Genomic DNA, 27,059 nt, shown 5'->3' on the forward strand with positions numbered 1-27,059 from the left:
CACTCCAGCTTAAGTAGCCACTTTGTAATGTTTAGAATCGAGTGTTGTCATATCTGGATGATAATGACAGTTAATTACAGCTCATATGGAAATTCGAGAAAGCAATCATTCGATCTGATAAAACTTAAGCCTGATAAAACTTATATGTAAATAAAAGTTCGTCAAAATAATCGTTTTGAATCATTTTTTGGTTATTAGTTCGCCATGCGCCATGAAGACAAAATATCGAGTATCGATGTATGTCATTTTTTAAGAAGTCATACTATGAGGAGGCGAAAAAACATCAAGCACCGAGCAAAATTTATACTTTCAAACTCGATGATTATATTATAACTGGGAATAAAGTTATCAAAGTTATCATGCCCCATATTTGTAATTTACCCATACTATGTCATTGTAATAAAGTGCGTCTCAAAAGTATATGGACATGCGAGTTTTTGAAGTAACCGTTGAAAAAATAAAGCAATAATCACAAAAAAAAAAAAAAATTAGCATATGGAATTATAAAATACTTATATTACAATACAGAAATATTATACTTGCATCACAGATTGTGTGTAAAAAAATAAAATTCAAAATATGATATTCCAAAAATGTATGGACAAGGAAAAAAAAATCGCTTTTATTTCTTCTGTACCAAAAAATTTATATCCTGTGGTAATTCAGGTTCTCCCTAGCGCTGTCAGTTAAAACACGTTTTCCCTAGTTAATTCGCGTTTTGACTGATTTCGGGTTTTCACTGTAACATATATAATATTTGTTCTTACATACATGGGAGAAATTTATACAAATAAATGTTTTAAAGTCATTATTTGGATCCAATTTTTTCCAGGAACATAAAGGAAAATTATGAGTTTAAATTAAGTCTTATTAAAACATAAAAATGTTATATTTATTAAAAATTATTTAAAACATAAGAACGTTATATTTATTAAAACTTATTGATTATGTATTTAACTTATTTAGAACTTGTTTATCTATGTTTTTCTATATAATGAATTTCATCATTTTAAAGAGGCTTTTGTTATATACCACTCAGAAAGATATATATTTGGTTCATCTGAATGGTTTATAAAAATCATATACTTTTTTCTATATTTTTTGTAAGGCCTAAGCATTAATATACAGTCATTTGGCGCCTTGCAATTTTTCGGTGGCGCTTTTTCTACCGTTACGCTATTGCTGCCGTTCGCGCCACATTCGGCCATTTCACTAAAAATTTGACGATAAACTATTTTTTTGTTGAAAAGTACTGTATTTCAAAGCTGTTCCGGTTGTAAGATGGGGAAGTTCATAAACCTCCACCTGCTCTCTTCCGAGGCAAGTCGCATTTATCCATAGCAAATGCGATGCAAGCGATCAATAGTTATTACATGCATTTTGAAATTCTGCAGCGAATAATTCTAAATTCATGCACTGTGCGCTTAGTTTTTTTAATACAAATAGCGAAATTTTATGACTTGAAAATATATATATTTTGAAGACATGAAAAATAAGGAAAAGATAAATAAAAATTCTTTATTTATATTTCACGCTTGAGTAGCCTCTTAGCCGTTGCATTTCGAAGCAAATGCAACGTTGCCCAGGGAACACCACGTGGAGGTGAGCTACTCTCGTTCCCCTCCCGCCCCCCTCCCTTCATCGCTGCATCGATTTTTTTTTTTTTTCATAACATCATTTAGTAGCTGACGACAGATTTTAAAGAGCTTCTAGATGTTGAAGACTGTCTTTCAAAAACCATATACGAAAATTTTTGTAGTAGCATCTGGTTACTGACGATAACTTTTCAAATAGCCTCTGGAAACCAAAGGCAATTTTAAGTAGCATCCGGTAATAAAGACGTTCTTTTTAACTACATTTGGACGTTGAAGGCAGTCAAAAGTAACATATGTTAAAAAAGGCATTCTTTTTGACTGCATATGAATGTTGAAGGCAGTCCAACGTAGCATCTGTTAACAAAGGCATTCTTTTTAACTGCATCTGGATGTTGAAGTCAAAAGTACCATCTAGTAATAGAGTCAATATTTTTAACTGCATCTGGTGTTGAAGGCATTCAAAAGTAACATCTGATAATAAAAGCTTTCGATTTAACTGCATCTGGATGTTGAAGGCACTTAAAAGTAGCATCTGGTAATAAAGGCATTCTATTTCACTGTATCTGGATGTTGAAGGCAGTCGAAAGTAGCAACTGGTAATAAAGGCATTCTATTTCACTGTATCTGGATGTTGAAGGCAGTCGAAAGTAGCAACTGGTAATAAAGGCATTCTTTTTAACTGCATCTGGATGTTGAAGGCAGTCAAAAGTAGCAGCTGGTAAAGAAGACATTCTTTTTAACTGCATCTGGATGTTGAAGGCAGTCAATAGTATGCTTGAAAACAGCTTTGATATTAAACTGCATCCTGGAACTGCCGGTATTCTACAGGCAAGTCCAAGGCCAGACAAAACTGGTACACCGCATATGACTCGACCACTGGTGTTCCAATGGGAGCCAACTGTGCAGGCAAATTCAACGCACAGCACATTGCGTATATCATATTTGATTTTACAATCGGCGGAGCAGCTTTCTGGACTTTAATTGGAGCCAGTTCAGCCGGTATCTCCAATGCCTGGCAAAATCTATAAACAGCATACGAGTGCACTAACGCAACTCGTGGTATAAGCGGGGGAGATGGCATTTCCGCTATCAGACCCATATCAGGATCAGAATCAATATCCAAAAAAGTTGGTAGTAAAGGAAATAGGAAAGGTTTCATAACTTCCCAAATCGCCATCAGGGCGATGATTCCAAAGAAGGCCGTAGCCTCATCAAAAAGTTCCAAAACGACGCTAAGCATTGCTCAGAAATATAAAGACACACAACTATCAGTTGCAAGAAAATAAATGAATTTTAGCAGAAATCAACAATGTATATGTTGATTATTTCTTCTATAACATTGTTTGTATACTATACATTTGTTGAGCATTTAAACAATGATTATTTTTTGACAACAATATCTAAAGTGACTGTTTAAATCATTTTGTGCAATAACAATTGAAATACGGTAACTATTAGCTGTTTAACAATTTACAAATAATAAGTCAATGGATTTGGTGTAGAGGCAAAAAAAGGGGTGTTAATATCTTAATGAATTTAATTTGTAATTAATATTTCTATGGGCAGTTAAAATTAGTTCTACTGATTGAAAATGCAAAAAAAAAAAAAAAAAAAAAAAAAAAAGGAAAACTTCATATTTATATGTTATTAGCAATAAATCAAAAATCATTTGCTTTAGGGTTGCAACTTTAATTAAAATAAGCGAACTTTAAAAGGATATTGCAACAAAATTAAATCGTAAAATCCATCAATAAAGAATGCAGTCTTGCCTAATGTCCTCTCATTGCGCTGACCTTCTAGTGAAATTCTCATTTAGGCTGATTTATTTTAAAATTAGATTACTGAAATATATTCCAGTTAAACTTTAAAAGATAAATTTCTTCATATTTATGATACATTATATCTAAATCTCCAACTATAAGCTTCCAAGAATGCACTTTCCGTTTTATTCAATTTTTGATTAATATTACTGCAGACAAATAATTTCTTGACAGTAAAATTGAGTCGAATATGTTGCAAAACTGTATGCTTGATATTATTCTTATGGTAAGAAATAATTTGTGTCTATAAATTAGCCATTTAAATCCCTAACATTAAAAGAATTTTCAAGGTTTATAGCGTATAAAGATAATTTATGAAATAGGACTCTCTAGTAAAAAAAGACCATACTTCAAGTGAGACTTTTTGTTTAGTTCTATTTATTTTCTAAACTTTTTTTGCCTCTTGCAGATAAAGTGCTTCTCAAAAGTATATCGACATGCGATTTTTTGAAGTAACCGTTGAAAGAATAAAGCAATGATCAAGAAAAAAATAATTAGCATACGGAATCATGAAATACGTATATTACAATACAGAAATATTATACTTGCATCACAGATTGTGTGTAAAAAAATAAAATTCAAAATAAGATATCCCAAAAATGTATGGACAGTGAAGAAAAAATCGCTTTTATTTCTTCTGTATCAAAAAATTTGCATATTCTGCGGTCTATACAACTGACGTAACAATTTCGGAGTATAAAATCGCAGCTCGTTCTTCAATTTTTGAGTAGTTGAAAAATGCCTCGCAACGTTCAATTCTCTGCTGCTGATATAGCTAAAATTTGGCGTTTAAAAGCTCAAAATGTTATTGCTAAACAAATGAAGCGTAGCAGATCTGGAATTTATGAAATTTTGTCGAAAGATGCAAATTCTATTGTAAAAAAGCGTTCAGGAAGACCAAAAAAAACATCCTAGCGACAAGACAGAGATTTTGCGCGCAATTTCAACCCAGAAGAAGTCTATTCATGAAATTACGAGGGCTTTAGCGTTTCCAATTTCAAGATCTACTGTTCATCGTCGCATACAGTCAAGCAAATTTCATAGATATCTCAGAATGCGTCGGACACCTATGCTGAAATTGCACCACAGAAAAGCACGCGTCCTTTGGGCTAAAAAGTACATGCATTGTACGGATGAATGGTTAAATGTGTGGTGAATTGCATATAAGCCAGTAACAGCGCTTCTACACGAACAGCTGTTTTGGTATAATCGGATCGTTACTGGCCTGCTAACCAAAAGGTCTCAGGTTCTATCCGCGCGCATCTTATACCTCTAAAAATGTTTTCTTCCGTGACGAACAAAAAATTCAATTTAGATGGTCCTGATGGCTGGGCATACTACTGGCATGATTTACGACGAGAACCTCGTGAGTTCTTTAGTCGACAACAAGGAGGGTGTTCTCTCATGGTGTGGGGCGCGTTCTGCTTCAACGGAACAACCGATATTGCTTCTCTTGATGGTCAACAGACCTCTGAAGATTATCAAAATGTCCTCAAAAGCAATCTACTTCGAATTGGTAATAACCTAGGCGGGAAAAACTGGAAATTCCAACAGGATAATGCGTCGATTCACACCTCGCACTCAATTTGGTTTACTCAGAATCAAGTGATTGTTGTAGACTAACCAGCTATTAGCCCAGACCTGAATCCCATGGAAAACCTTTGGGGAGTACTTGCACGGGATGTGTATGCTCATGGTCGTCAGTTCTCGACTATTCAGGAATTAAAGCAACAAGTAGAGCAGAGTTGGTTCTCTTTAGAGCCGCACTTTCTTCAAAATTTAGTTCGAAGCATGCCTGATAGGATTTTCAATATAATTAAAAGCAATGGATCCAAAATTTGAATTTAAATACAAAATATTTGAAAAGTCCATATATTTTTGGGACAACCAATTTTTTAAAATTATTTTTTACACATATTCTATAAAAACTATACTGTATTTCTTTGTTGTAATAAACTTATGATTACAGATGCTTATTATTTTTTTCATAATTGCTTCATTTTTTGAACTATTACTTCAAAAAATCGCCTGCCCATATACTTTTGAGACGCGCTTTAGTTGCGCTATATTTTGATATAAATTAGTGCTTAAAGAATATTATGAATGAAATTTAATATTAGCAGTTATCAGATGTAGGTTAAAATGTTACTGATATGTTCTCAAAAGATTTTGTATGATTTAAAAAATATGTCGAATGACGTTTACATAATGATATATTAGGAAATGGATTGGCGAATCAAAGAGGCAATTTCAATTTATTAATTTTATTAATATCATTTCGTCATGTGTTTTTTTATAACTACACTTTTATACATCAATTTTTAAGATTCAGTTCAAAACAATAATTTGATAGAGAGATTTCAAAAATAGATAAATCATGACAAAACAATATGACACTTCATTTGACACTGAAAAGATATTCATAGATGAAATATGAGTTAGATCCAGAATCAAAAGTTTGTTTGAAATAGGTTATTCAAAAAGGAAGGACTCTTTCGTTCCTGCCCAAATAAGAACGATGGTAAGATTCGTTCAGCTTCTGTAAAGTATGAGTTATTCGCAGTTGAAATATGAGGTACAGTCGAAAGCAAATATCTCTTCCGTTCTTGTCCAAGTAAGATCCATGTTGAAATTGGTCTAGATTTTATTAAGATATTCACTGATGAAATACGATGTAGAGCCGAAAGTAAATGTTTGTCAGGATCAGTTTTATTTAGAAAGGAATGACTCTTCCATTCCTGTGCAAGTATGAAAGACGATGAAGTAGGTTCAGATTTTATTAAGTCTTAGATATTCACAGATGAAATACGAGGTAGGACTGGAATCAAAAGTCTATTAAGAATAGTTTTTATCCAAAAAGGAAGGACTCTTCCGTTCCTACCAAGTAAAGAACTATGATGAGATTCATCCTGACTTCGGTAAAGTCTGAGATACTCGAAGTTGAAATATGAGGTAGAACCAAAAGCAAATATTTGTTCGGGAACAGTGTTATTCAGAAATTAATGACTTTTCCGTTCCTGTCCAAGTAAGATCCGTGATGAGATTCGTTCAGCTCTGGTAAAGTCTTTATCATGTCGGATACACTTTCCTCCACTTCTATGAGGGCTCGATCCGTGCCCATATCAGTCTTCACCCAGCCAGGGCACATGTTTACTATCAAGATGCCTTGCTCTTTAATTTTAAAGGCTGCGATTCTCATAGCCATGTTTAAGGCCATCTGTATAAAATAAGAAAGTTTATCTTTATAGCTCAATTTAATTACAGGCACTAATTATACAAATGATATAAATTTACAAAACGATACAATAACATATTTTTTCTTCACTGTTATGCAAGAAATAGAAAATGAATCACATTAGCTACACTCAGTGATAAAATCAATTCATAGATACAACCGGTTTTTTCTGTTTATTCTCTTCCTTACATGCATCAGGGGCCGCGGTGGCCTAGTGGTAAGGTCTCGGCTTCGGAACCGGAGAGTTTCAGGTTCGAGACCCGATTCCATCGAAGAACCATCGTGTAAGCGGGTCTGGTGCATGTTAAACGTCCTGGCCAAACGTCCTCCCACTGGTGTGGCGTGGTGTGGAGAGGGGGGTGTCAGCTCAGGTGCCGTCCTCGTCATCTGACCGCGGTTCAAAATTACGAGGTCCGTCCCAAAATAGCCCTAGTGTTGCTCTAAAACGGGACGTTAATATAACTAAACTAAACAAAACTAATCCTTACAGGCATCTGTTCTTCCCTACTATTGCGAATTTTTTACATTCTTGTATCATATGCTGCATTAAGATAAGTTAAGAGAAAATATATGAGTTACATTACATATATGCAGAGTAATTAATGATTATTTTAAGCCTTTTAAATTCAAAATGGCATGTCTTATAATCAAGGAAATAATATGCATCTATGGTAAAGAGACGATACTGAAATTTTTGAGACTGGTTATAGCATCCCCAGAGGCAAAATAAAGTTAAATAAATAAAAATGAAGGAGATCGGCCAAAATATTCAATCATAAAAATGCACTTTATACCATAATAAAAACACAGGAAAGGTTTTCATGCAATTATCGATAAAACTAGTGGTGATATTTCAGATTAAAATTACGAACTTTCCATGACGTGAAAAGGGGTTCGTTCTAAAATTAAAATATATATATTCTCCAGTATTATCATACAGTTTTTTCGAGTTAAGCTACGGCGAAGTGAAAGTTAAGCAAGAAAGTAAACAAAAATAATATTAAAAAAATATCTGAAAAATGCACTTAGGGAATGGAATCTGAGATTAATTGGGGAATCTTTTTTCAAGTCACAAAAATATGAATTTTACATAAAATTCATATTTTTAACGGAAAACATCTTCTAATTTTACTGATAACTCCATGAGATTATTTTCTTCCTTTTTATTATGGTATAGGACGCATTTTTCTAACTGGTCGTTTTGGTTGATATGCTTTATTTTTTTTGAATTTTTATCACCTCTAAGTGCGCTTTAACCTGTCTCAATAATATCAGCAGAATCACTATACTATAGTTACACCTTACTTCCTTGGCTATATAGACACCTGTGTTGAATTCAAAGGGACTTTATCGAGCACCTTATATATACAATGTGAAAAAGGTCTTAAATATTGTACTTTAGGTAAAATGCAATTCAGCACAGATAATTCTCGAATGGATTTTGGAATTTTCTATCAAGTGAAAAAAAATTAAATGGTGGTCAGCTTCCCAGGAAAATCCTTTAGGAAGTAAACAAATCCACTGATTTTGGTGTTATTAAATCAGACATTTAACTTAAGTGCTTCATGATAACTCTGATTGGCTGGAAGCAACTCGCTTCCTTTTTATTATTTACAAGAAATTTGTTAATTGTACTTGACATAACGGAATTAGAACCATTCTTATTAATTATTTTAAACAGCATTTTTCTGCGTCTTAAAAATATCTTTCTCACAAAGACTCAAGTAATAAATATTGGCTTTAAAAACTGTGGAACAGTTTACATAAATTTTTTAATACAAGTTTATGTTGTAGTTTTTATAAACTTAAGAAAAAAACTATATATATATCATTTATTAAAGGAGACTCAAAACTCTAATCTAAAATATGGTAGCATGCTAATATTTATAGAACTGATTTGTCTATCTTTATTTATTTTTTTGAAATTTGCTCATAAGTATAATAATGATAACATTTATAAAAAAAAAGTCTTAAACGTCGTTGCAGTGTGAATGCGCATAAATTTACAGCCACTCAATTAAGGAAGTATATTATTGTAAGACATCCTTTAATTACTTGTCCTTTCATAGATTTATAAAAAGAATTTCAAAAAATATATTGCAATGAAGGATTAAGCTCTACGTACACACTAGAAGATTTTTTTTTAAAAAATTTTAACTTTAAAAATCCAGTTTTTTCACAGTAGGTCATTAATATATGTTTAAACTCATTTCAGTGAGAAAAAACCATATTACACTAATTATTAATTAATTAAATGAGAGCTAATTAGCCTATTTTTTGAAACATGATATCTTAAATTCTAATTTATACAGACACACAATTCTAGTTGGAAATGATGCCTCATATGAGTCTTCATGTTGTCTGCCTCAATCAAGTTATAAAAATATATAATTTTTTAAAAAATTTTTTTCATCAACAATGAATAAAAAAAGCGAGATTTTTTTTTGTCATTTTAACTTTTAAATAGCTATACAAAATTTATTTCTATAAATATAACTTTGATTGAGGCACAAAACATCCGCTATTTCATACAGATTATTTTGATATATAAATAATTGTATTTCGTTAATTTCTTGTTTAGTTATGATTGCTTGAATGAAGCAACATAGTAGAAAAATATCATTTTTCATAAAATGAGTTTTAAAAAAAACCGCAACTAGAGTTTTTAATGAAAGCACCTCAAGAAAAATAATTATAACTCGAGAAATATTTCGAATATTGACAACAACTTGGTATCGTTTGAAAGCTAAAGGATCAGAGAACATTATTAAGCAATAAAAAAATATTCGATATTTTGAACGATTTTCGAAGTTTCAAGTGTGTACATACATCTTAATAAAATCCAAATTATTTGACATAGAACTTCTAATATTAAATAAGTTTTGCTGTAAAAATAATGCTTTTTTATGATAATTTCAAAATAAATATTCATTTTACTGTACAATGTATATGTATAGCATTATTTTAATTTATATTATTTTAGTAATAAAATTGCTACATTTTTTAAAATAAGGAGGAAAAAAACCCCAATAATTATAATTTTTTTATTGTACAATGTTTTAATATAATATTAAAATATTATGATATTTCATTTTATTATATTTTACAAGAATCATATCATCATAATATCTGAAAATTTTATTAAAATTTGAAAAAAAATATGCTGAAATAAAATTAACATAATTGAAAAACTATTTTTTAATTTTAAAATGATTATTGTTCAATTATTTTCTCCGAAGTTATTAAGGAGAAATACTTTAAAATATTGATTTTCAATAAAATATATCTATAATTAAAACTCGAAAAATCCCTTTTTAATTGAGCATCAATCACTTAAGAAGTAATTATCGGTCAAATTTGATAGCTGTGGATCAAATGATCAATTCTTTGGAGTGTCTTGTAAGGTTTCTCATCTATATATATCTTAAGTGGTGCAATTTATTAAATATTATCTTAAGTGGTTCTCATATATATATATATTAAGTGGTGCAATTTATTAAATATTATCTTAAGTGGTTCTCATCTATATATATCTTAAGTGGTGCAATTTATTAAATATTATCTTAAGTGGTTCTCATCTATATATATCTTAAGTGGTGCAATTTATTAAATATTATCTTAAGTGGTTCTCATCTATATATATCTTAAGTGGTGCAATTTATTAAATATTATCTTAAGTGGTTCTCATCTATATATATCTTAAGTGGTGCAATTTATTAAATATTATCTTAAGTGGTTCTCATCTATATATATCTTTAGTGGTGCAATTTATTAAATATTATCTTAAGTGGTTCTCATCTATATATATCTTAAGTGGTGCAATTTATTAAATATTATCTTAAGTGGTTCTCATCTATATATATCTTAAGTGGTGCAATTTATTAAATATTATCTTAAGTGGTTCTCATCTATATATATCTTAAGTGGTTCTCATCTATATATATCTTAAGTGGTGCAATTTATTAAATAGTATCTTAAGTGGTTCTCATCTATATATATATTAAGTGGTGCAATTTATTAAATAGTATCTTAAGTGGTTCTCATATATATATATATTAAGTGGTGCAATTTATTAAATAGTATCTTAAGTGGTTCTCATCTATATATATATTAAGTGGTGCAATTTATTAAATAGTATCTTAAGTGGTTCTCATATATATATATATTAAGTGGTGCAATTTATTAAATAGTATCTTAAGTGGTTCTCATATATATATATATTAAGTGGTGCAATTTATTAAATAGTATCTTAAGTGGTTCTCATATATATATATATTAAGTGGTGCAATTTATTAAATAGTATCTTAAGTGGTTCTCATATATATATATATTAAGTGGTGCAATTTATTAAATAGTATCTTAAGTGGTTCTCATATATATATATATATTAAGTGGTGCAATTTATTAAATAGTATCTTAAGTGGTTCTCATATATATATATATTAAGTGGTGCAATTTATTAAATAGTATCTTAAGTGGTTCTCATATATATATATATTAAGTGGTGCAATTTATTAAATAGTATCTTAAGTGGTTCTCATATATATATATATTAAGTGGTGCAATTTATTAAATAGTATCTTAAGTGGTTCTCATATATATATATATTAAGTGGTGCAATTTATTAAATAGTATCTTAAGTGGTTCTCATATATATATATATTAAGTGGTGCAATTTATTAAATAGTATCTTAAGTGGTTCTCATATATATATATATTAAGTGGTGCAATTTATTAAATAGTATCTTAAGTGGTTCTCATATATATATATATTAAGTGGTGCAATTTATTAAATAGTATCTTAAGTGGTTCTCATATATATATATATTAAGTGGTGCAATTTATTAAATAGTATCTTAAGTGGTTCTCATATATATATATATTAAGTGGTGCAATTTATTAAATAGTATCTTAAGTGGTTCTCATATATATATATATTAAGTGGTGCAATTTATTAAATAGTATCTTAAGTGGTTCTCATATATATATATATTAAGTGGTGCAATTTATTAAATAGTATCTTAAGTGGTTCTCATATATATATATATATTAAGTGGTGCAATTTATTAAATAGTATCTTAAGTGGTTCTCATATATATATATATATTAAGTGGTGCAATTTATTAAATATTATCTTAAGTGGTTCTCATATATATATATATTAAGTGGTGCAATTTATTAAATAGTATCTTAAGTGGTTCTCATATATATATATATTAAGTGGTGCAATTTATTAAATAGTATCTTAAGTGGTTCTCATATATATATATATTAAGTGGTGCAATTTATTAAATAGTATCTTAAGTGGTTCTCATATATATATATATTAAGTGGTGCAATTTATTAAATATTATCTTAAGTGGTTCTCATATATATATATATATATATTAAGTGGTGCAATTTATTAAATAGTATCTTAAGTGGTTCTCATATATATATATATTAAGTGGTGCAATTTATTAAATAGTATCTTAAGTGGTTCTCATATATATATATATTAAGTGGTGCAATTTATTAAATAGTATCTTAAGTGGTTCTCATATATATATATATTAAGTGGTGCAATTTATTAAATAGTATCTTAAGTGGTTCTCATATATATATATATTAAGTGGTGCAATTTATTAAATAGTATATTAGTATGTAAATATTATAGTGTTAAAAGAAACCGCCACTACATTTAATGTATTGAGGAGAGCCTATTTTAAAATCACTCTCGGAATCTATAAAGTTAATAATCTTTTACTAAAGCTATGCAATCTTAAAAATGTGTGGGAAATGAAGATATTCTAATATTTTCTGCAATTAAGGTATCCGACTAGGTTCAGAGAGGATTAAAAAAACAAATATTTTAATGTTTATATGATGTATCTTTATTAATATAAGGATAAAATGATGAATAAATTATTTAAATAAGTATGAAGCTTTTGAAGAAAAAGCATATTTTGATGCAAATTTTAGCATTTATTTACAAAAACTAGGATAGTTCCAGAGAAAACCAAAGTTACAACGTTTAATTTTTCTTTGTAACATCAATTAGAGTGTAACTAACTGTTATCTAAGAAGTATATTCAAAAATAAAATTTTTGTGTGTCATATAAGAAATTATCCATAAAATTATCGAATTTTTCATCAATATTTACTTTAAGCAATCATAAAACCCTTTCTAGACCATTCACATTCTTTACATACTGCATAATATTGTTGTTGTTTCTAATGGCACTTACCATGGACAAGCGATTTTAAGCCAAGGAAGCGTCTCTTATTTTTAGTAGCGCCAACTAGGGCCAAGAGTACGTCTTAGCTACTTACGCATCACATTCGCTTAGCACAACCCCTTTTTACAGGGGGGTACATTAACACATCTCACAGATAGAACAGATGAAGAACAACCATGCTCGAATCCAGGCCGCCCAGATCACGGGAAGTCAGCCATCTAACTCTCCGACCCGCCACGAAGGCACACGGATTTAAACCATAAAAACTGAATGACCGGACTGCCGCAACAGCAACATTGGCGGGAACTGTGGTTGAGTCCTAAGGGCCGACACTGGCCATGTTACAACCCCCCCCCCCGAAGGATGTACGTCCCGTCATCGATGGGAGGAGTCAGATCCCCCACCTATTAGTGTACCCTCCAGGGTGGCGGTATCCAACCACCATGCCGGAAGCATCTCATCCTCATTTCGAGGTGCCCCCCCCGGGGGGACCGGATCACGGGAAAGACGCTCTACCCCTATTCCAGCATAACATAACAAGCATTAATAATAAATGTCATTAAGATAACTTGATTATTTTTTGAGACATGGCAATACTCATACAGCATTATTATGAGAAAAACTCGTTCGTCAGAAAATGTATTTCAAGTTTTTAAATGCTTATAAATATGCATCACTTACATGCCGATAGTTTGCTATAACTTGGTTTCTAATTGATATAAAAGATATCACTGGTTAATAGAAACTTACCTATTTGTTGAAATTGCATAATAAATAAATAAATAAAGAAATAAAAATATGACTTTTCATCCAAATTCATGTTTCCAACCTAGCAGTATAACTTATATAACGCGTTGCTTTCGATGCTGACATTTTCATATCAGGGAATCTAATCGCATTAGGTTTATGTGCAACCAACCTTGCTAACTCTGTATCCCATCACTGATAAAAATTCGCTGAAAACTTCGTCCATCGCGGTGGTAATACAGCCCAGCGTAGAAGAAAGGTTGAGAACCGCTGACCTCGAAATGCACATTCCAGTAGTTTTATGGATGGCTGCCCTCTGAAGTAGGGGAAGCATTTTCTGAAAAACAAACGACATTATGAAGAGAAACATAAAATTAATATTTGGATATATTTGTGTAAATAATAACATGCCACAATATAAGTCATATCACTGACTCTCCGACCCGCTCGAAGGCACACGGATAGCGAAAACTGAATGACCGGACCGCCGCAACTGGTGGGAACTGTGGTTGAGTCTTAAGGGCCATCGGTACAACCCTTCCCGAAAGAAGTATGTCCCATCATCGATGGGAGAAGTCAGATCCCCCACCTTTTTGTGTACCCTCCAGGGTGGTGAAATCCAACCACCATACCGGAAGCATCTCATCCTCATTTCGAGATGCCCCCGGGGGGTTCGGTTAAGAGGTTAAATTAAACTTCGCACTTTTTATTGGAAATCTGAAATTTTGGGTGAAAATATGACATGCCCCCGGGGTTACATGCTAAAATATAAAACAAAATTTAGTATATAATGAGTGTATTTCCAGAAATTTTCTCGTTTATTGCCGTACTTGCCGCCTTTGGAGATCAGCCAGTTAGCCAGTATTAATGCTCTGTAAAATTTTCAATCAACATTTTCCTGTAAGTTGCTTTCTTAATATCTTCTTCAGCAAATTATTTTTAAGCTTCAAATTTAGTAGTTAGTCATATAATTCACTCATACTGTTATGGAGGCCTTAAACCATTGTGTTCATTGTAGTATGTATCACACTTTAATTTTCTGTGAGGTCTATAGGTCTCTTAAAATTTCAACTTTTAATTAAAGTGGAAATGGTAAACTGAATTTAATAATAATAAAAACATTTTTTTCAGTATTGAAAATAGTCTCTTGGTATTGAAGTCTTATTTGCACAACGGAACAACTTGCATAATTTATGTAATAACTCAAGGGATTATTCAATAAAAATTTCCTAGATTCATCATAAAACTCAGGTTTCAGTCTTACTTTCAAAAGAATTTGAATGACTTAAATAACAATATTTTATTTTGCTTGGTCTATAAATATAACTTAAAAAACTATAAAATATACATTTTATATAGTCCTTTGATACTAAGGAATCATGTTATACGAAATATTCTTGGCACTTCAACTTTTAAATAAACATTTTTCTATTTTTTTTCTATCAAATCTAATTGATTTATGACGTTTTGAATAGAATAGTTTAGAACAATCAACATTTTCATAAACTTAGGCCAATCAATCTTGAGAAACTCTGGGTGCTGATTGGAGTATCATCTTTGAGACGATCGATGAAGTGGTCTAAAATCGCCCGTTTTTATTGAATTGTGATATTCAACTTTTCATTATCCAGTCAGTTTTGGTGACTTTTTATTTAAAATATTAATGTTTCAAGAATATTTTGTTAAATATGATTTACAAATCAGAGGATCTAGATAAAAACGAAACATTCATAATTTATTAGAGCATTTATTGACTGATGTTGCAATATATATAATATATATATACTTCATTTAGAACATTTTAACACATGTATTTCTATTATTAAAGATTTACAAATTAGCCATTGGACCCTGAATTGAAAGGATATATATATTAAACCATGTTTCTCTCAAATAAAGCTGATTTATTGATTTAATAGTGTATATAATCTAAAAGAAAACTTCGTCTTGCATTTACCTTTTAGAAAATATCACATTTCTTCTTCTTATTATTTCATTTCATAGAGACACGTGCTGAATATTACACTTTTAAATACTTAATTTGCAATAACAGTTAACTTATTTTTTTAAAATTGGAGCTTTTATCAATGTGATGACAACACGTTGATAAAAGCTAATTTTTCCCCTATTCATGCGTAACGTGCTCGTTTAAGTTAAATTTTATTTTTATTTCTCACGAAATAAATTGTTGAAAAAAATGATTATTTTATTAATTCATTAAAAATAGAAATTTAATTTATAGGTTAAAACATTAGTATCATTGAAAAGATTATTTTTCGAACTTTAACTTGACGTAAAAATCATTTTTGTGCTGTAATATTTTAGGAAGTTATAGCGGAAAAAACGCCGAAATTTCGATTAATTTTTAATTAGTTAAAATTCTAATTAAAAATTAAAAAAAATCGCTCCAAGGTGCACATTTCCGACTTCCAAGATATACATATGCCAAATCTGGTAGCTGTAGATCAAACGGTCTGACCTGTAGAGTGCTAACACATACACACACACTCTGTGCTTTATTATAAGTATAGATAAAGGAGTAATCTCCTGAAGAAAAATTTAAACCTGGGCAAAATCGTGAATACCACGAGTTCTCAAGAGAGGGGAGGAGTAAAGTTGGGGGAGGGGGAGACAAAAGTTACCGATAAGAAAGATTTTAGCAGTGTTGAAAAATTTCTTTATAATTTAAACACAGTAAATGGATTATGCTAAATTTCATTAATATTAGAGTGATGGAAAAAAACACACAAAGTGAATGACATACACTATGGAACTGACAGAAAATAATTATGTATTAATCAATATCATGGTACTCTGGCCCATTTGCAAAATCTTCAGTAAGCTGATCATTTCTGTGTACAGAATATTACATCGCAACGTTATTCACTTTTTTTTTTCACGAAATTCGTTTTTTCATTGTTTTCTACAGTTTACTTGTAAAATTTGGATCAGTTTCATCCATTACTTTTCACTGTGGTTGCCTCCAAATAGCAAATTCATTTTATGATCATCCTGCACATTCCATTAAGAAGTTGAATATAAAATATTACATATGAATTCTTTCTTTTACCTTTTTAATTTTAAGACAGAGCACGCTTATAGACCTGTGTGCATTTTGGTAAAATCTAAATTATAACTTCAATAGTAAATTAATTTCTATTTTTAAACTTTTAAAATCCTATCAAGAGTTTATATGCATCTCTACTTATCGAATTGAAACATATGATTTACTTAAACCCCATATTGTTTTCCTTCGTATTTTAATATATTTAGTATATCACACATTATTTTACATCATAAATCTGGCTGTTTTATCTTTCTTATTCAAAAAGTGCAACATGAGTGCTTAAAATTTAATCTATTTTTTATTACAAAATTTTTATTTGGCATTTGGACGATTTGATGATATGACAAAACTTCTTCAGATAAAGTAAGCAGCTATGAATCATATTTACCTTTAAAACCATAACTGGCCCAATAGTATTCGTAGTGAAGTGAAATAATAAATTTTCTTCGGTTATTTCCGGAAAGCCTTGATGTTTCAGCACTCCAGCATTGTTGATTAGGAGGTTCAGTCCTTTGTCCCGAACTCTCTCTTCGACGGCTTTCTGAGCACTATCGATATCATTTGCGTTTCGAATATCTGTAAGAATGAAGTAAAACTGGACAATTCAATTTTGATGAATGCATTTTGTGCAATGCTCGTCATTGTGCCTTTCTTTTTCGCTCCAATGAAGAGCTAGACTTGTCACGATCGACTGTACAGTGATGAGTTATACATGCCATGCAATTTATGCGTAGCATGTTTAAACAGGCACAAAATTTATATTGTATCAAAAAATTAAAAATAAATTAACTGTATTTTTTCCTAATATTTTTACATTAAGCAGTGGCTGACTCAAAAATTTTTCAGAATAAAATCGAAACGTAAAGGTTTGAACAAATTTTACTTTATATATATATATATATATATATAAACATTATTTTATGTGAAGCAGAATACAGTTTTGAAGACAGTGGAAAGAGTTTCAATTTCGTGACGTCGTTTTATTTCATTTTGAAGATGCAGGCATAGGTGCAAGCGATGAGCACACAGAGCGACATAGAAAGGAATGAGGGAAAAGCTCTTGGACATTTTATCCCTGGTCTTATATAACCTGAGATATTGATAGGGAAAATATTTCTCCATAGTGCTTATATACAATGAGATTTCGATAGGGATTTTTGCTACACGCGCCGACGAGGCAAGGGAAACACAGGGATCTTTTAAAAAAGAATCTGTCACATCAACGGTATTTTGTACCTTTACTCGGAGTGTGGGAAAGTTAGGCTTTTAGCCGATTCAGCAATTTTACAAAGCTTCTCTTGAGTTAATTAGGTGGAGAAAGTGGAATTGGATCACAAAATAAGAGAATATTTTTAGAATGAAGTTACTATGGGCTAAATTAAGATAAAACCTTGAGGAAATGAATTAAAGTGAAATTAAAGTTTAAAATATCATTACATATATATATACTAGCAGTACCCGCACAGCGTTACCCGCGGCCTAGTATCCAAGAGGAAGAATTAGCTTTAAACGTCTAGCCTCCACCTGATATGATTATATACCTAAAAATAGTATGGATACTTATAAAATAGTATGGATGGTTATTACCTAATAGTTATATAGTATTATAACTATCATATAACTAATTCATAACTAGCTATAACTAATTCATATAACTATCTGTATTACCTAATAGTTATGGATATTTTAAAATACTATTTTATTATTAGTCCATACTATTTTATTTATCATACTGTTCTCAAATTGTCTCTTATTTTCTGAAAAAATCCCAATTTTTATTTAATTTTCACCAATACGCTTTCTAAAAAACCCTCTTTTCTTTGTTTTCCTATACCACAAGTGAAAGTATAAGAATCCTTGACACCTATGCAGGTTTTTCAAAGATACCTAAGATTCTCTTTACACAAAATTTCTATTAGAATCTCTTAATGAAACAACTAAAGGGAAAAATTCTGTTACTTGGCTCACGATGCGAAAAAACGTCTTTTTATCATCACTTTTTCCTTGTACAAATTATGTCACCCGGATGAAATAAATCGACATTAAAATTTTGAGTTTCTTCTTTTCATAAATTCATGATTGTAATACAAAGCACTTTTGAGATATTGTGGTCGTAGACAGATGTAAATCCAAAAAAGTTTTTTTCCTAACTCAGAGAAGTCTGAGTGTGAATTCAGCAAAATCTCGAGCTCGAATTTTCTGATGATTACAATACTTTATTTTTGTATACTTCGTTTACATGAAAGTGGAAATGATATAATTGTTTTCATGTCAGAAGTTGCTCAGAAGGTCGAATCCTTTTATTTTTATTCCAAATCATTCAGAATTGAAATTATTTCTTTTGGGCATGGAAACCTAATCTTAAGTCCCATTTAAGCATATTATTAAAAGAAAAATCTTTAATTATTTACTTCAAGTATTCTACATTTACATATTATTCATCTTTTTAAAGCATAAACGTTTTCCCATGTTGCTAATTTTGCTAAGGATGGGAAAAAATATTTCACGTTTTTGGATACTTATTAACCGGATATGGCGAAATATTTCACTGCGAAATGAATCGAATCTAATAACCCTATGTACAAGTTAATAGTATGCATTATTTATATGAATACATTTATGTATGTAAATTAGTGCTGAAATAACAGAACTTACCCATTTTGATTAAAATGACTTCGGTTTGATCAGATTCTTCTTTTATTTTCTGGAGAGTCTAAGGAATATTAAATTTTCGAATTATTAAGTTAAAGAAACATAGATAAAAAGCAATTTTATAGTAATTCCTTTAAGGAAAAGCATATTTAAAGGTTCTTTTTGTTACAGAAACAGTTAACTATACTGTGTTTTCAGATATGGAGCCTCTCCCCCCTTCCCGCGCCTTTTCGGATGCACCAGTCTCTCTTGTCTTCTCCAAAATTGGAGACTGGTGGAGGAGAATATATCTACTTTTTATCAATCAATAAATAGAAGTATTGCTTAAATAAATAAAATTAAATTTGAATGAAAAAAAGAAAAGAAAATCATCATTGGAAAAGAATAGCTAAGAGAAGTTTAGTTTAGTTATATTAATGTCACGTTTTAAAGTAAGGCTAGGACTATTTTGGGGCGAGTCTCTTAATTTTGAGCTGCAGCCAGATGATAAGGACAACACTTGAGCTGGCAGTCCCTCCCTGAAAACTTCCGCAACACATCAGAAGGAAATATTTGGCTCCGTTAAACTTAACGGACACCAGATTATCTTACACGACGGTTCTTCAAGGGTACCATGTATCGAACCTGGAATTCTCCGGTCTCTATATAGTCAAAAGAAAACGTACTCCTGTGGTTCAAAATCGTCTAAGGATGGTAATAAAGAATGTAATTTTGAAAAGAACAATAACTGCAAATTTTCCATGTATTTTTTTATTAGAATATATTTTTATGCACAACATAAGGTTGCCACATAAAAACATGCTTTTCATTTAAAGAATATAGCTTCAATAATGTATTTTAAATTCATAGAATATATAAAAAGTTTTAACCTATTTAATTTATTGATAATATGTATACGCAGATGAGAGAATTCATGAGAGTTATCTCACACCAATCATGAAGTGCGTGCAATATAGAAAAGTTACTAAAATTATAAAATCATTTCATTGCATTAATAGAGAAATTGAAAAAAACAATAAAAAATGCCAAAATTGATTGGATAGATCCGATGACTGGATAGATAAAGATGATAAAATTGACCAATATATGGCAGCACGACAGTATCATATTGACTAATAAATCATTTTTGTTGACTGGATAAATAGTTAAGAAGACTAAATTGAAGTTAAAATAATCATTTTGATAAGTTAAATTGGTTATTTTTGGCTGTTTGGTTTATGTGAGGTTTTAATGACGTAATGGCTACATTGCACTAATATGGGGAGATATAGAACACTTGTTAAAATACTAAAATTATTTAAAAAGCACCCATAATGAAATTAAAAAAAAATAATAAAACATGTTATCAAAATTAATTGAAGAAATGTTTATTTAAGAATACTAAATTCAAATTAAAATAATTTTTTTAAGTTGGAAATGTTATTATTGTATTTATTAATAATGGGAACAAAAGAAGAAAACCCAGAATACAAAGAAAAGAAGCAATGACCATTTGATAATTTTTCACTCGGTGAGCATTGAATATATTCAGCACAAATGATTTCTCTTTCTTTCATTTTCTTGTCTCATGCAATCTAAGAATACTGGAACGTTGAAGTACTGATTTCATCATAAAAGTAACTGAAGACAGAAACAATATGTACAATTACAATTGCATATAAATATAGGTAATAAGAGATTATATTGCTCCTTTTATTATTTTTTAAAAAATATTGTTTTTGTATCCAAATCAAAGGAATCTAATTCTCATAATAATCTATAATAAATCATTGATCGGTTAATGATAATTCGGATAACCGGAATCCATAATCTTTGAATGGATTCTTTTCCAATATTAATAAACCGACTTTGCCGACCGAATTTACTGGCTTCGATTACGAGAATTCATGGAGTTCTTGAACTCAAGGTTCTTAACCTCCGAACAAAATAGGAGGATATATTTATTTTTTAGCAAACAACAAGTAAATCGTTTAATGATTGTGTATTGAGATCACTTAGTAAGTGGTTGTGCTCAGATAAGTAAAGGTTTTACATAGAAAAGTAACTTTTAATTAATATTTCAGAAAAAAAAGAAAGATGACAGAATTTACAAATGTTTTTCAGCAAATTCGGTCCAAATTCTTGTCGGCGTGGAAAAGCTATGATGAAGACTTAGGCATGAAGGAGATGGCGAGGTCTCATTTGAGTTTTTTTGGTAGTGTAGGGTCGTGATTTTCAATTTCTTTTATGGCGATGTTACTTCTTTTTTTTAAATTCCTACTATTAGTTCACACTCCCCCTATATATATATACATATCTTGTTCAAATTTTCAATCGTTAATAAAATACTTTTTAATCATCCACTCAAGTTCAAATATAGTTTTTTAAACTTGTAGTGGATGACACTTGATGTTAAATATTAATTCATTAATTAAATTTAAGTAATTAATTTTTGTTTTATATGGAAGAAAAAAAATAGACCAGTAGATGGCAGCACGATAGTGTCATATTGACTAATAAATCATTTTTGTTCACACATTATTTTAAATCGCATTTTTTAAAACTAATGATAATAAAAGAACTTGCATCAGTGAAGGACATATCAGTAGATATGATCTTTTTATGGACTTCTGATATAGCTTATACAGTTCAAAAAATTTTCTCTTATATAAGATATTTAGCAGGATATAAATTTAGGAATAAATATCGTCAGTGGCGAAGTATATAGATTGCTGGAAAAAAATTATATAAAATATTAAAGGGCAATTATTTAATAAAAAATCATATAAAATATTAAAGGGCAATTATTTAATAAAAAGTAACTAAACTAAAATTGTTTCTTTGTTGACCTAAGTAGGAATTGACTTCAAAATTTTTTTTTATATATATATATATTATTTGTTTATTATCAAGAAACAGCTTGTTATATTGGGCAATAAAGTTTACGTCGGCCGCCTCCCCCTGCTTCAGGTTTTGAATAAATACGGAAGGAAAGATGTTGTTGTTCCTATCTCACTTCCTGGAAGCATCCGTTAATTCAAGGTCGCCGCAACATTGTTGGCAATAGGTGCATTTCTTTATGATTGTAATCTTAGTACTGTGGCTTATAAACATTCTTTGTTTTTAAAAAGAATTTCACAGCAATTCATATAAACATTTAATCCCATATTTTGTAAAAGGAGCAGAAATTTTAATTCACAAGTTTGAAAAAAATTTTAAAGGACTTTGAAACTTTTTGTTTATAACATCGCAACACGAAAGTATTTCAGTATTAATTCGTTGCCTTTATATTATTTTAAATATTTTACTTTTAATCATAGAAACTGTTCTTGGTTCAGTTATGATTTTTTGTGACAATGCTTACTTTCGATTGCTTTACCTCTATTCAAGAAAATAACAAGCGGGCGTAATCTTCTCGAAATTTTCTAGCATGTTCCCTAATAACGGTGCTGTTTCCCTTGTCATGTGAACCTTGGACAAGTACGTAGGCACCACTAGTACTCAAATTTTTATTTTCAAAGGCAAAAGAAAAGAATCATCAAAAAGCTTACTTTTTTTATTATTAGAGTGATATAATAATAGTTTTTTTTGTTATAATATGGCCAGAAGATATCAAAGAAAAATATTAAAGTTCCGATAATTATTAATTTTTATAAAAATTTGATAAAATTATTTCTTAGGGAGACTTAAAGTTTACGAAATATTTGCAACAGTTGGTGACTGTAGGTCCAGCGATTTGGAATTTAGAGCATTTTACACGATTTTTAATCATAAATATTGCATAAAGTTATTTGAAAATAGTATGCAACATTTAGTATCCAATAAGCATCAACATATTAAAAATGATATATATGGATTATTGCAATTTTCATTCTTTTGTTTTTTAATTATTAATGTAAAATTTAGTTTCTAATTTTTACACCTAAATATCAAAGCTGTATAAAAGAAATTGGTTGAAAGCTGTCCAAGGAAACCAAATTTTTATACAATCAAACGTATGCCAAATTTCATTTATTTAAATTGCTGCATTTTTAAATTCTACATAAATCTGAATGTACAGATTGACGGACATTCAATTCCAAGACGAAGTTTGTTCAAAGCTTGATCGAAATCTACACTTTAGAAGTTAAATTTGTGCACCAAATTTCGCCTATATAGCTTTCTCATTATGTAGTTATTTGTCATTTCGGACAGCTATACAGCCAGTGGGTTCGATGAATGGATTCCGTTCAAAATTTGAGAGAAATATACAAATTTGGTGTAAACTGAACAATAGTTTATCTATTAAAACAATCTATCATGTTCTCAACGATTTCAGTAGCATAGTTTTCTTATGAAACTACGCTATCCATTATGTTTTATACTTATACGAAAGCCTTATTTTTAACAGATAAAATAGTAACGCTTATATAACTTTGAAAGACCAAAAAGACAATGTGGAAAATAAGTATGGAGAGAAATGAATGCAGACTAATTAATGTAACACTGAAATAATTTTCTCTTTTAATACATTTATTGGTAAATGAATTTGCAATTGTTTAATCATCAGCGGATATAAAAGACAGAGTTTCATCCTGAACAAGTCTAGACCAAACTTTGCTAGTTTCAAAAGTCGTTGCAAAATGATGAAAAAAAAAAAAAAAAAAATCCGAATTAGCACATAGATTTAATTATTCTGAAAACTTTTCAGATTGTAAACAGAGGACGAACCTCAAATATAGACTTCTAGTTTACAAAATTAAATTTACTTGAGAAGTTTTCTTATCAAACCTTCAAGTTCGTTTACTTATCAAGTAACTGTTTTATTTTATTATCTAATTGGATGATATTGTGCCTTACAGGAATGTGTTGTCTTATTGATTCAATTAAGAATCCAGAGAATACTTGAGTTGTTTGAACATTTTGTGTAACTTTGTTTCACATTATAGCGTCTTTGTATGATTTAGTTTTAGCTTATAAATTTGAGAAGCAATAAATCGGAGCCTGCAGGACACACGATGATTAAAGGGTTAAAAAATAAACTTTTATTAGCACACATGAAAGTAGTTGAAAAAAGGAAAATAAGATAAAATGTGTGGTACAAAATTTTCTAAGAAAATTGTAATTTGAATCACTTTACAGTATATTTTTAATCTGTAGGCAAGTTTGACATTATATCGAATGTATATCGCACCTTAATTTTCCTGTATAATTATTTTTCATGACTTCACGATTATGTTTTGATAACCAGGTTTATAAAAAAATATTATTTTCTAATGTTTTAATACACTAACAAAAACATTTCGAAAAAGATTTGTTCTTTCTTTATTATTTTTTTTTAGTTTTTATTATTTAATATATTTGATAACTCATTATTATAAAAAAAAAATATTTGGAATTTCGTTATTACTCATTTTCCACAAATGCATTAGCAGATGTCGCTTTGCATGTGGAATGAAAATTTAATAAAAATTCTTCATTTAATTAAAAATATAAAAATTTGAATTGGCACTGAAAGCTCATACTGAACAAAATTTAAAACTCTAACACTTCAGGAAGTACGCGAGAAATTTGTTACAACGTCCCATCTTTACAAATATGTAAAAAATTTGGTTAAATATAAATTCAATATAAATAATTTTTAAAAAATTATTTTGTAATGTATGAAGGTTTCTTATTTGGATAAATTTTTACTTATTTATCCCTAATTTGCTATTCCTTATTATAAATATTAAAAAATCTTGACATTTGTTACCAGATGGCGCCACGAGAATGAAATGAAATGACTATTTTGAATTAACTGATTAATTAAAAACTAAGCTCCGAAAAAAACATTAAAATAGTATAATATTATACAAAAAATAGACTAGCATATGAAGAAACAAATCTAAAAACAGCTTAAAAACTTCATGTTTACTAACATGAATTTGGTTAGATTAAATAAATAAGTATAAAAAAATGCACAAACATCTCTTACCTGGATAGAAGTTTCATTTCTGTAAGTTGCGAAGACTAATTTAGGAGGTTTATCCAGTTTTACTAATTGTCTCACAAATTCCAGACCAATTCCCCTATTAGCTCCTGTAACCAGTACACTCTCGACTTCCATTTCTCTCTTTAAAGTTAGAAAAGGATTTCTTTTTTAAGTAAAAGAAATCTCAATAAATTCTCTTATAAAGTTTTCAAATTGATTCAATTGAAAAGATTGGTACAATTATGGATTATTGATTTATTAGTATTAATTGCACAATGGGTGCAAAAAAAAGTTTGTATTCAAGTAAAAAGTAAACCATCTGATACGATTTGTTATGCATCGTATTTAATCAGGAAGTGTCAAAGACACGAGTTTGGCCTTGCGTTCTTTCACTTCCTTCGGTTAAAATCCGGCTTTTATTTGCAATTTTTTTTCCTTCCTTCCACTAGAATTAATGATTGATGTTATTCGAATTTTAAGAGATGAAATTGAGATATCAAATAATTTATATATTAAAGAATTATATAAATATTAAATGATAATTAAATGATTATTAAATGATATTAATGATTACGCATTATTAAAAAAATAAAATATATATAAAAATATTATATTAATATTAAATAAAATATATATTAAATAATTTTAATAATTAAAGAAACATGAATTGATTTTGAACCTGAATGTAAACAGTATGGAATATAGTGACAAAGGCTGTTATTCCATGGGTGAACATTAATCTAAAACTCTTTTTTGTAAACGTTGTGTTTCAATCATTTTGTGACTGATAGGTAGCGAGTCACCTGATTCAGGATATTTGTGGTTTGTTTTGTCAGTATTGTTTGAAATATTTAATGAAAATTATCATTACGTCTTAGTAAGTTTTATATCGCGACAAAGAAAATAAAATGGTGACAAAGAAAAAAGAATAAAGCTTCATTTAATTTAAAATTAACAAGAGATGAATTTAAAACAGCATTAATAATTAATTCTACTTTTAGTCACATTTTTTGGGGCAACCCTAATATATCGCTTTCCGCTTTAAAGAAAATTTTTTTTCTTCTGATTAATGGAAATTTTTCATCTCTCGATTAGTAACTGTAATGCCTAAGCAACACACGTGCCAACCCTGCATTGTTTTTAAAAATAATAATAATGGGGGTGGTGTTCAGCAATATCAGATGAATTAAAAATGCGAAGAAAGATTTAATGGTTTTAAGAACATTTTTATTGAATTTGTTTTAAATTTTTTAATTTCTTATTTAATTCTTTATTCCTGCCGAAAGAACTAAAATTATGATGTGATTTCTTCTGAATTTTAAACAATGCTTTTTTTTTAATTGAGCTTTTTTGTTCATGGCATTTTTGAAACAATTTGTTTTCATTTAGTTTTGTTGCCTGGAGGAAAGGAATCAATCCTTTAGGGAACTACACTAACCTAGGGACATACATGATTCGAGTTCAACATCATGATTGGTGAGCGAAAAGGGTCAGGGGGGGGGGCGAATCCCCCAGCATAAAAGAAAACAAATTTCTTATAAGTCTTATTTATTTAAGTTGAATAATTTATTATATAAATAGTAGATTTTCTTGGCAACACAATCTGACTGAAAAAGCTCCTCCGTTTCCTAACTACAAGATTGTCCAATGAAAGAGAAATTGTATTTTTAGTAAAATTAGTTCCTGGGATAGAATTTGGATATTTCGCTGGTAGAGAATTACATATGTCGGAAAAAATTCGGTATAAAAACTTTTTTTCTCCATCTAACAATAAGATGCGCTCAGATAAAAAT

The 27,059-nt window shown here is 29.7% G+C and overlaps 1 protein-coding gene across 1 annotated transcript; it reads right to left on the reverse strand.

Annotated features, from left to right (window-relative positions):
• Window positions 1-5,728: 5,728 nt before the first annotated feature.
• Window positions 5,729-25,584, reverse strand: LOC129988778 (C-factor-like). The gene is made up of 5 exons (XM_056097048.1): window positions 25,270-25,584; window positions 19,338-19,395; window positions 17,071-17,258; window positions 13,788-13,952; window positions 5,729-6,632 (listed from the first exon to the last, which is right to left on the reverse strand). The coding sequence occupies exons 1-5, from the start codon at window positions 25,399-25,401 to the stop codon at window positions 6,408-6,410; spliced, it is 768 nt and encodes a 255-aa protein (XP_055953023.1). The 5' UTR covers window positions 25,402-25,584; the 3' UTR covers window positions 5,729-6,407.
• Window positions 25,585-27,059: the final 1,475 nt, after the last annotated feature.

Source organism: Argiope bruennichi, chromosome 10 (genome assembly GCF_947563725.1).
Source record: "Argiope bruennichi chromosome 10, qqArgBrue1.1, whole genome shotgun sequence".
Lineage (NCBI taxonomy): Eukaryota > Metazoa > Arthropoda > Arachnida > Araneae > Araneidae > Argiope > Argiope bruennichi.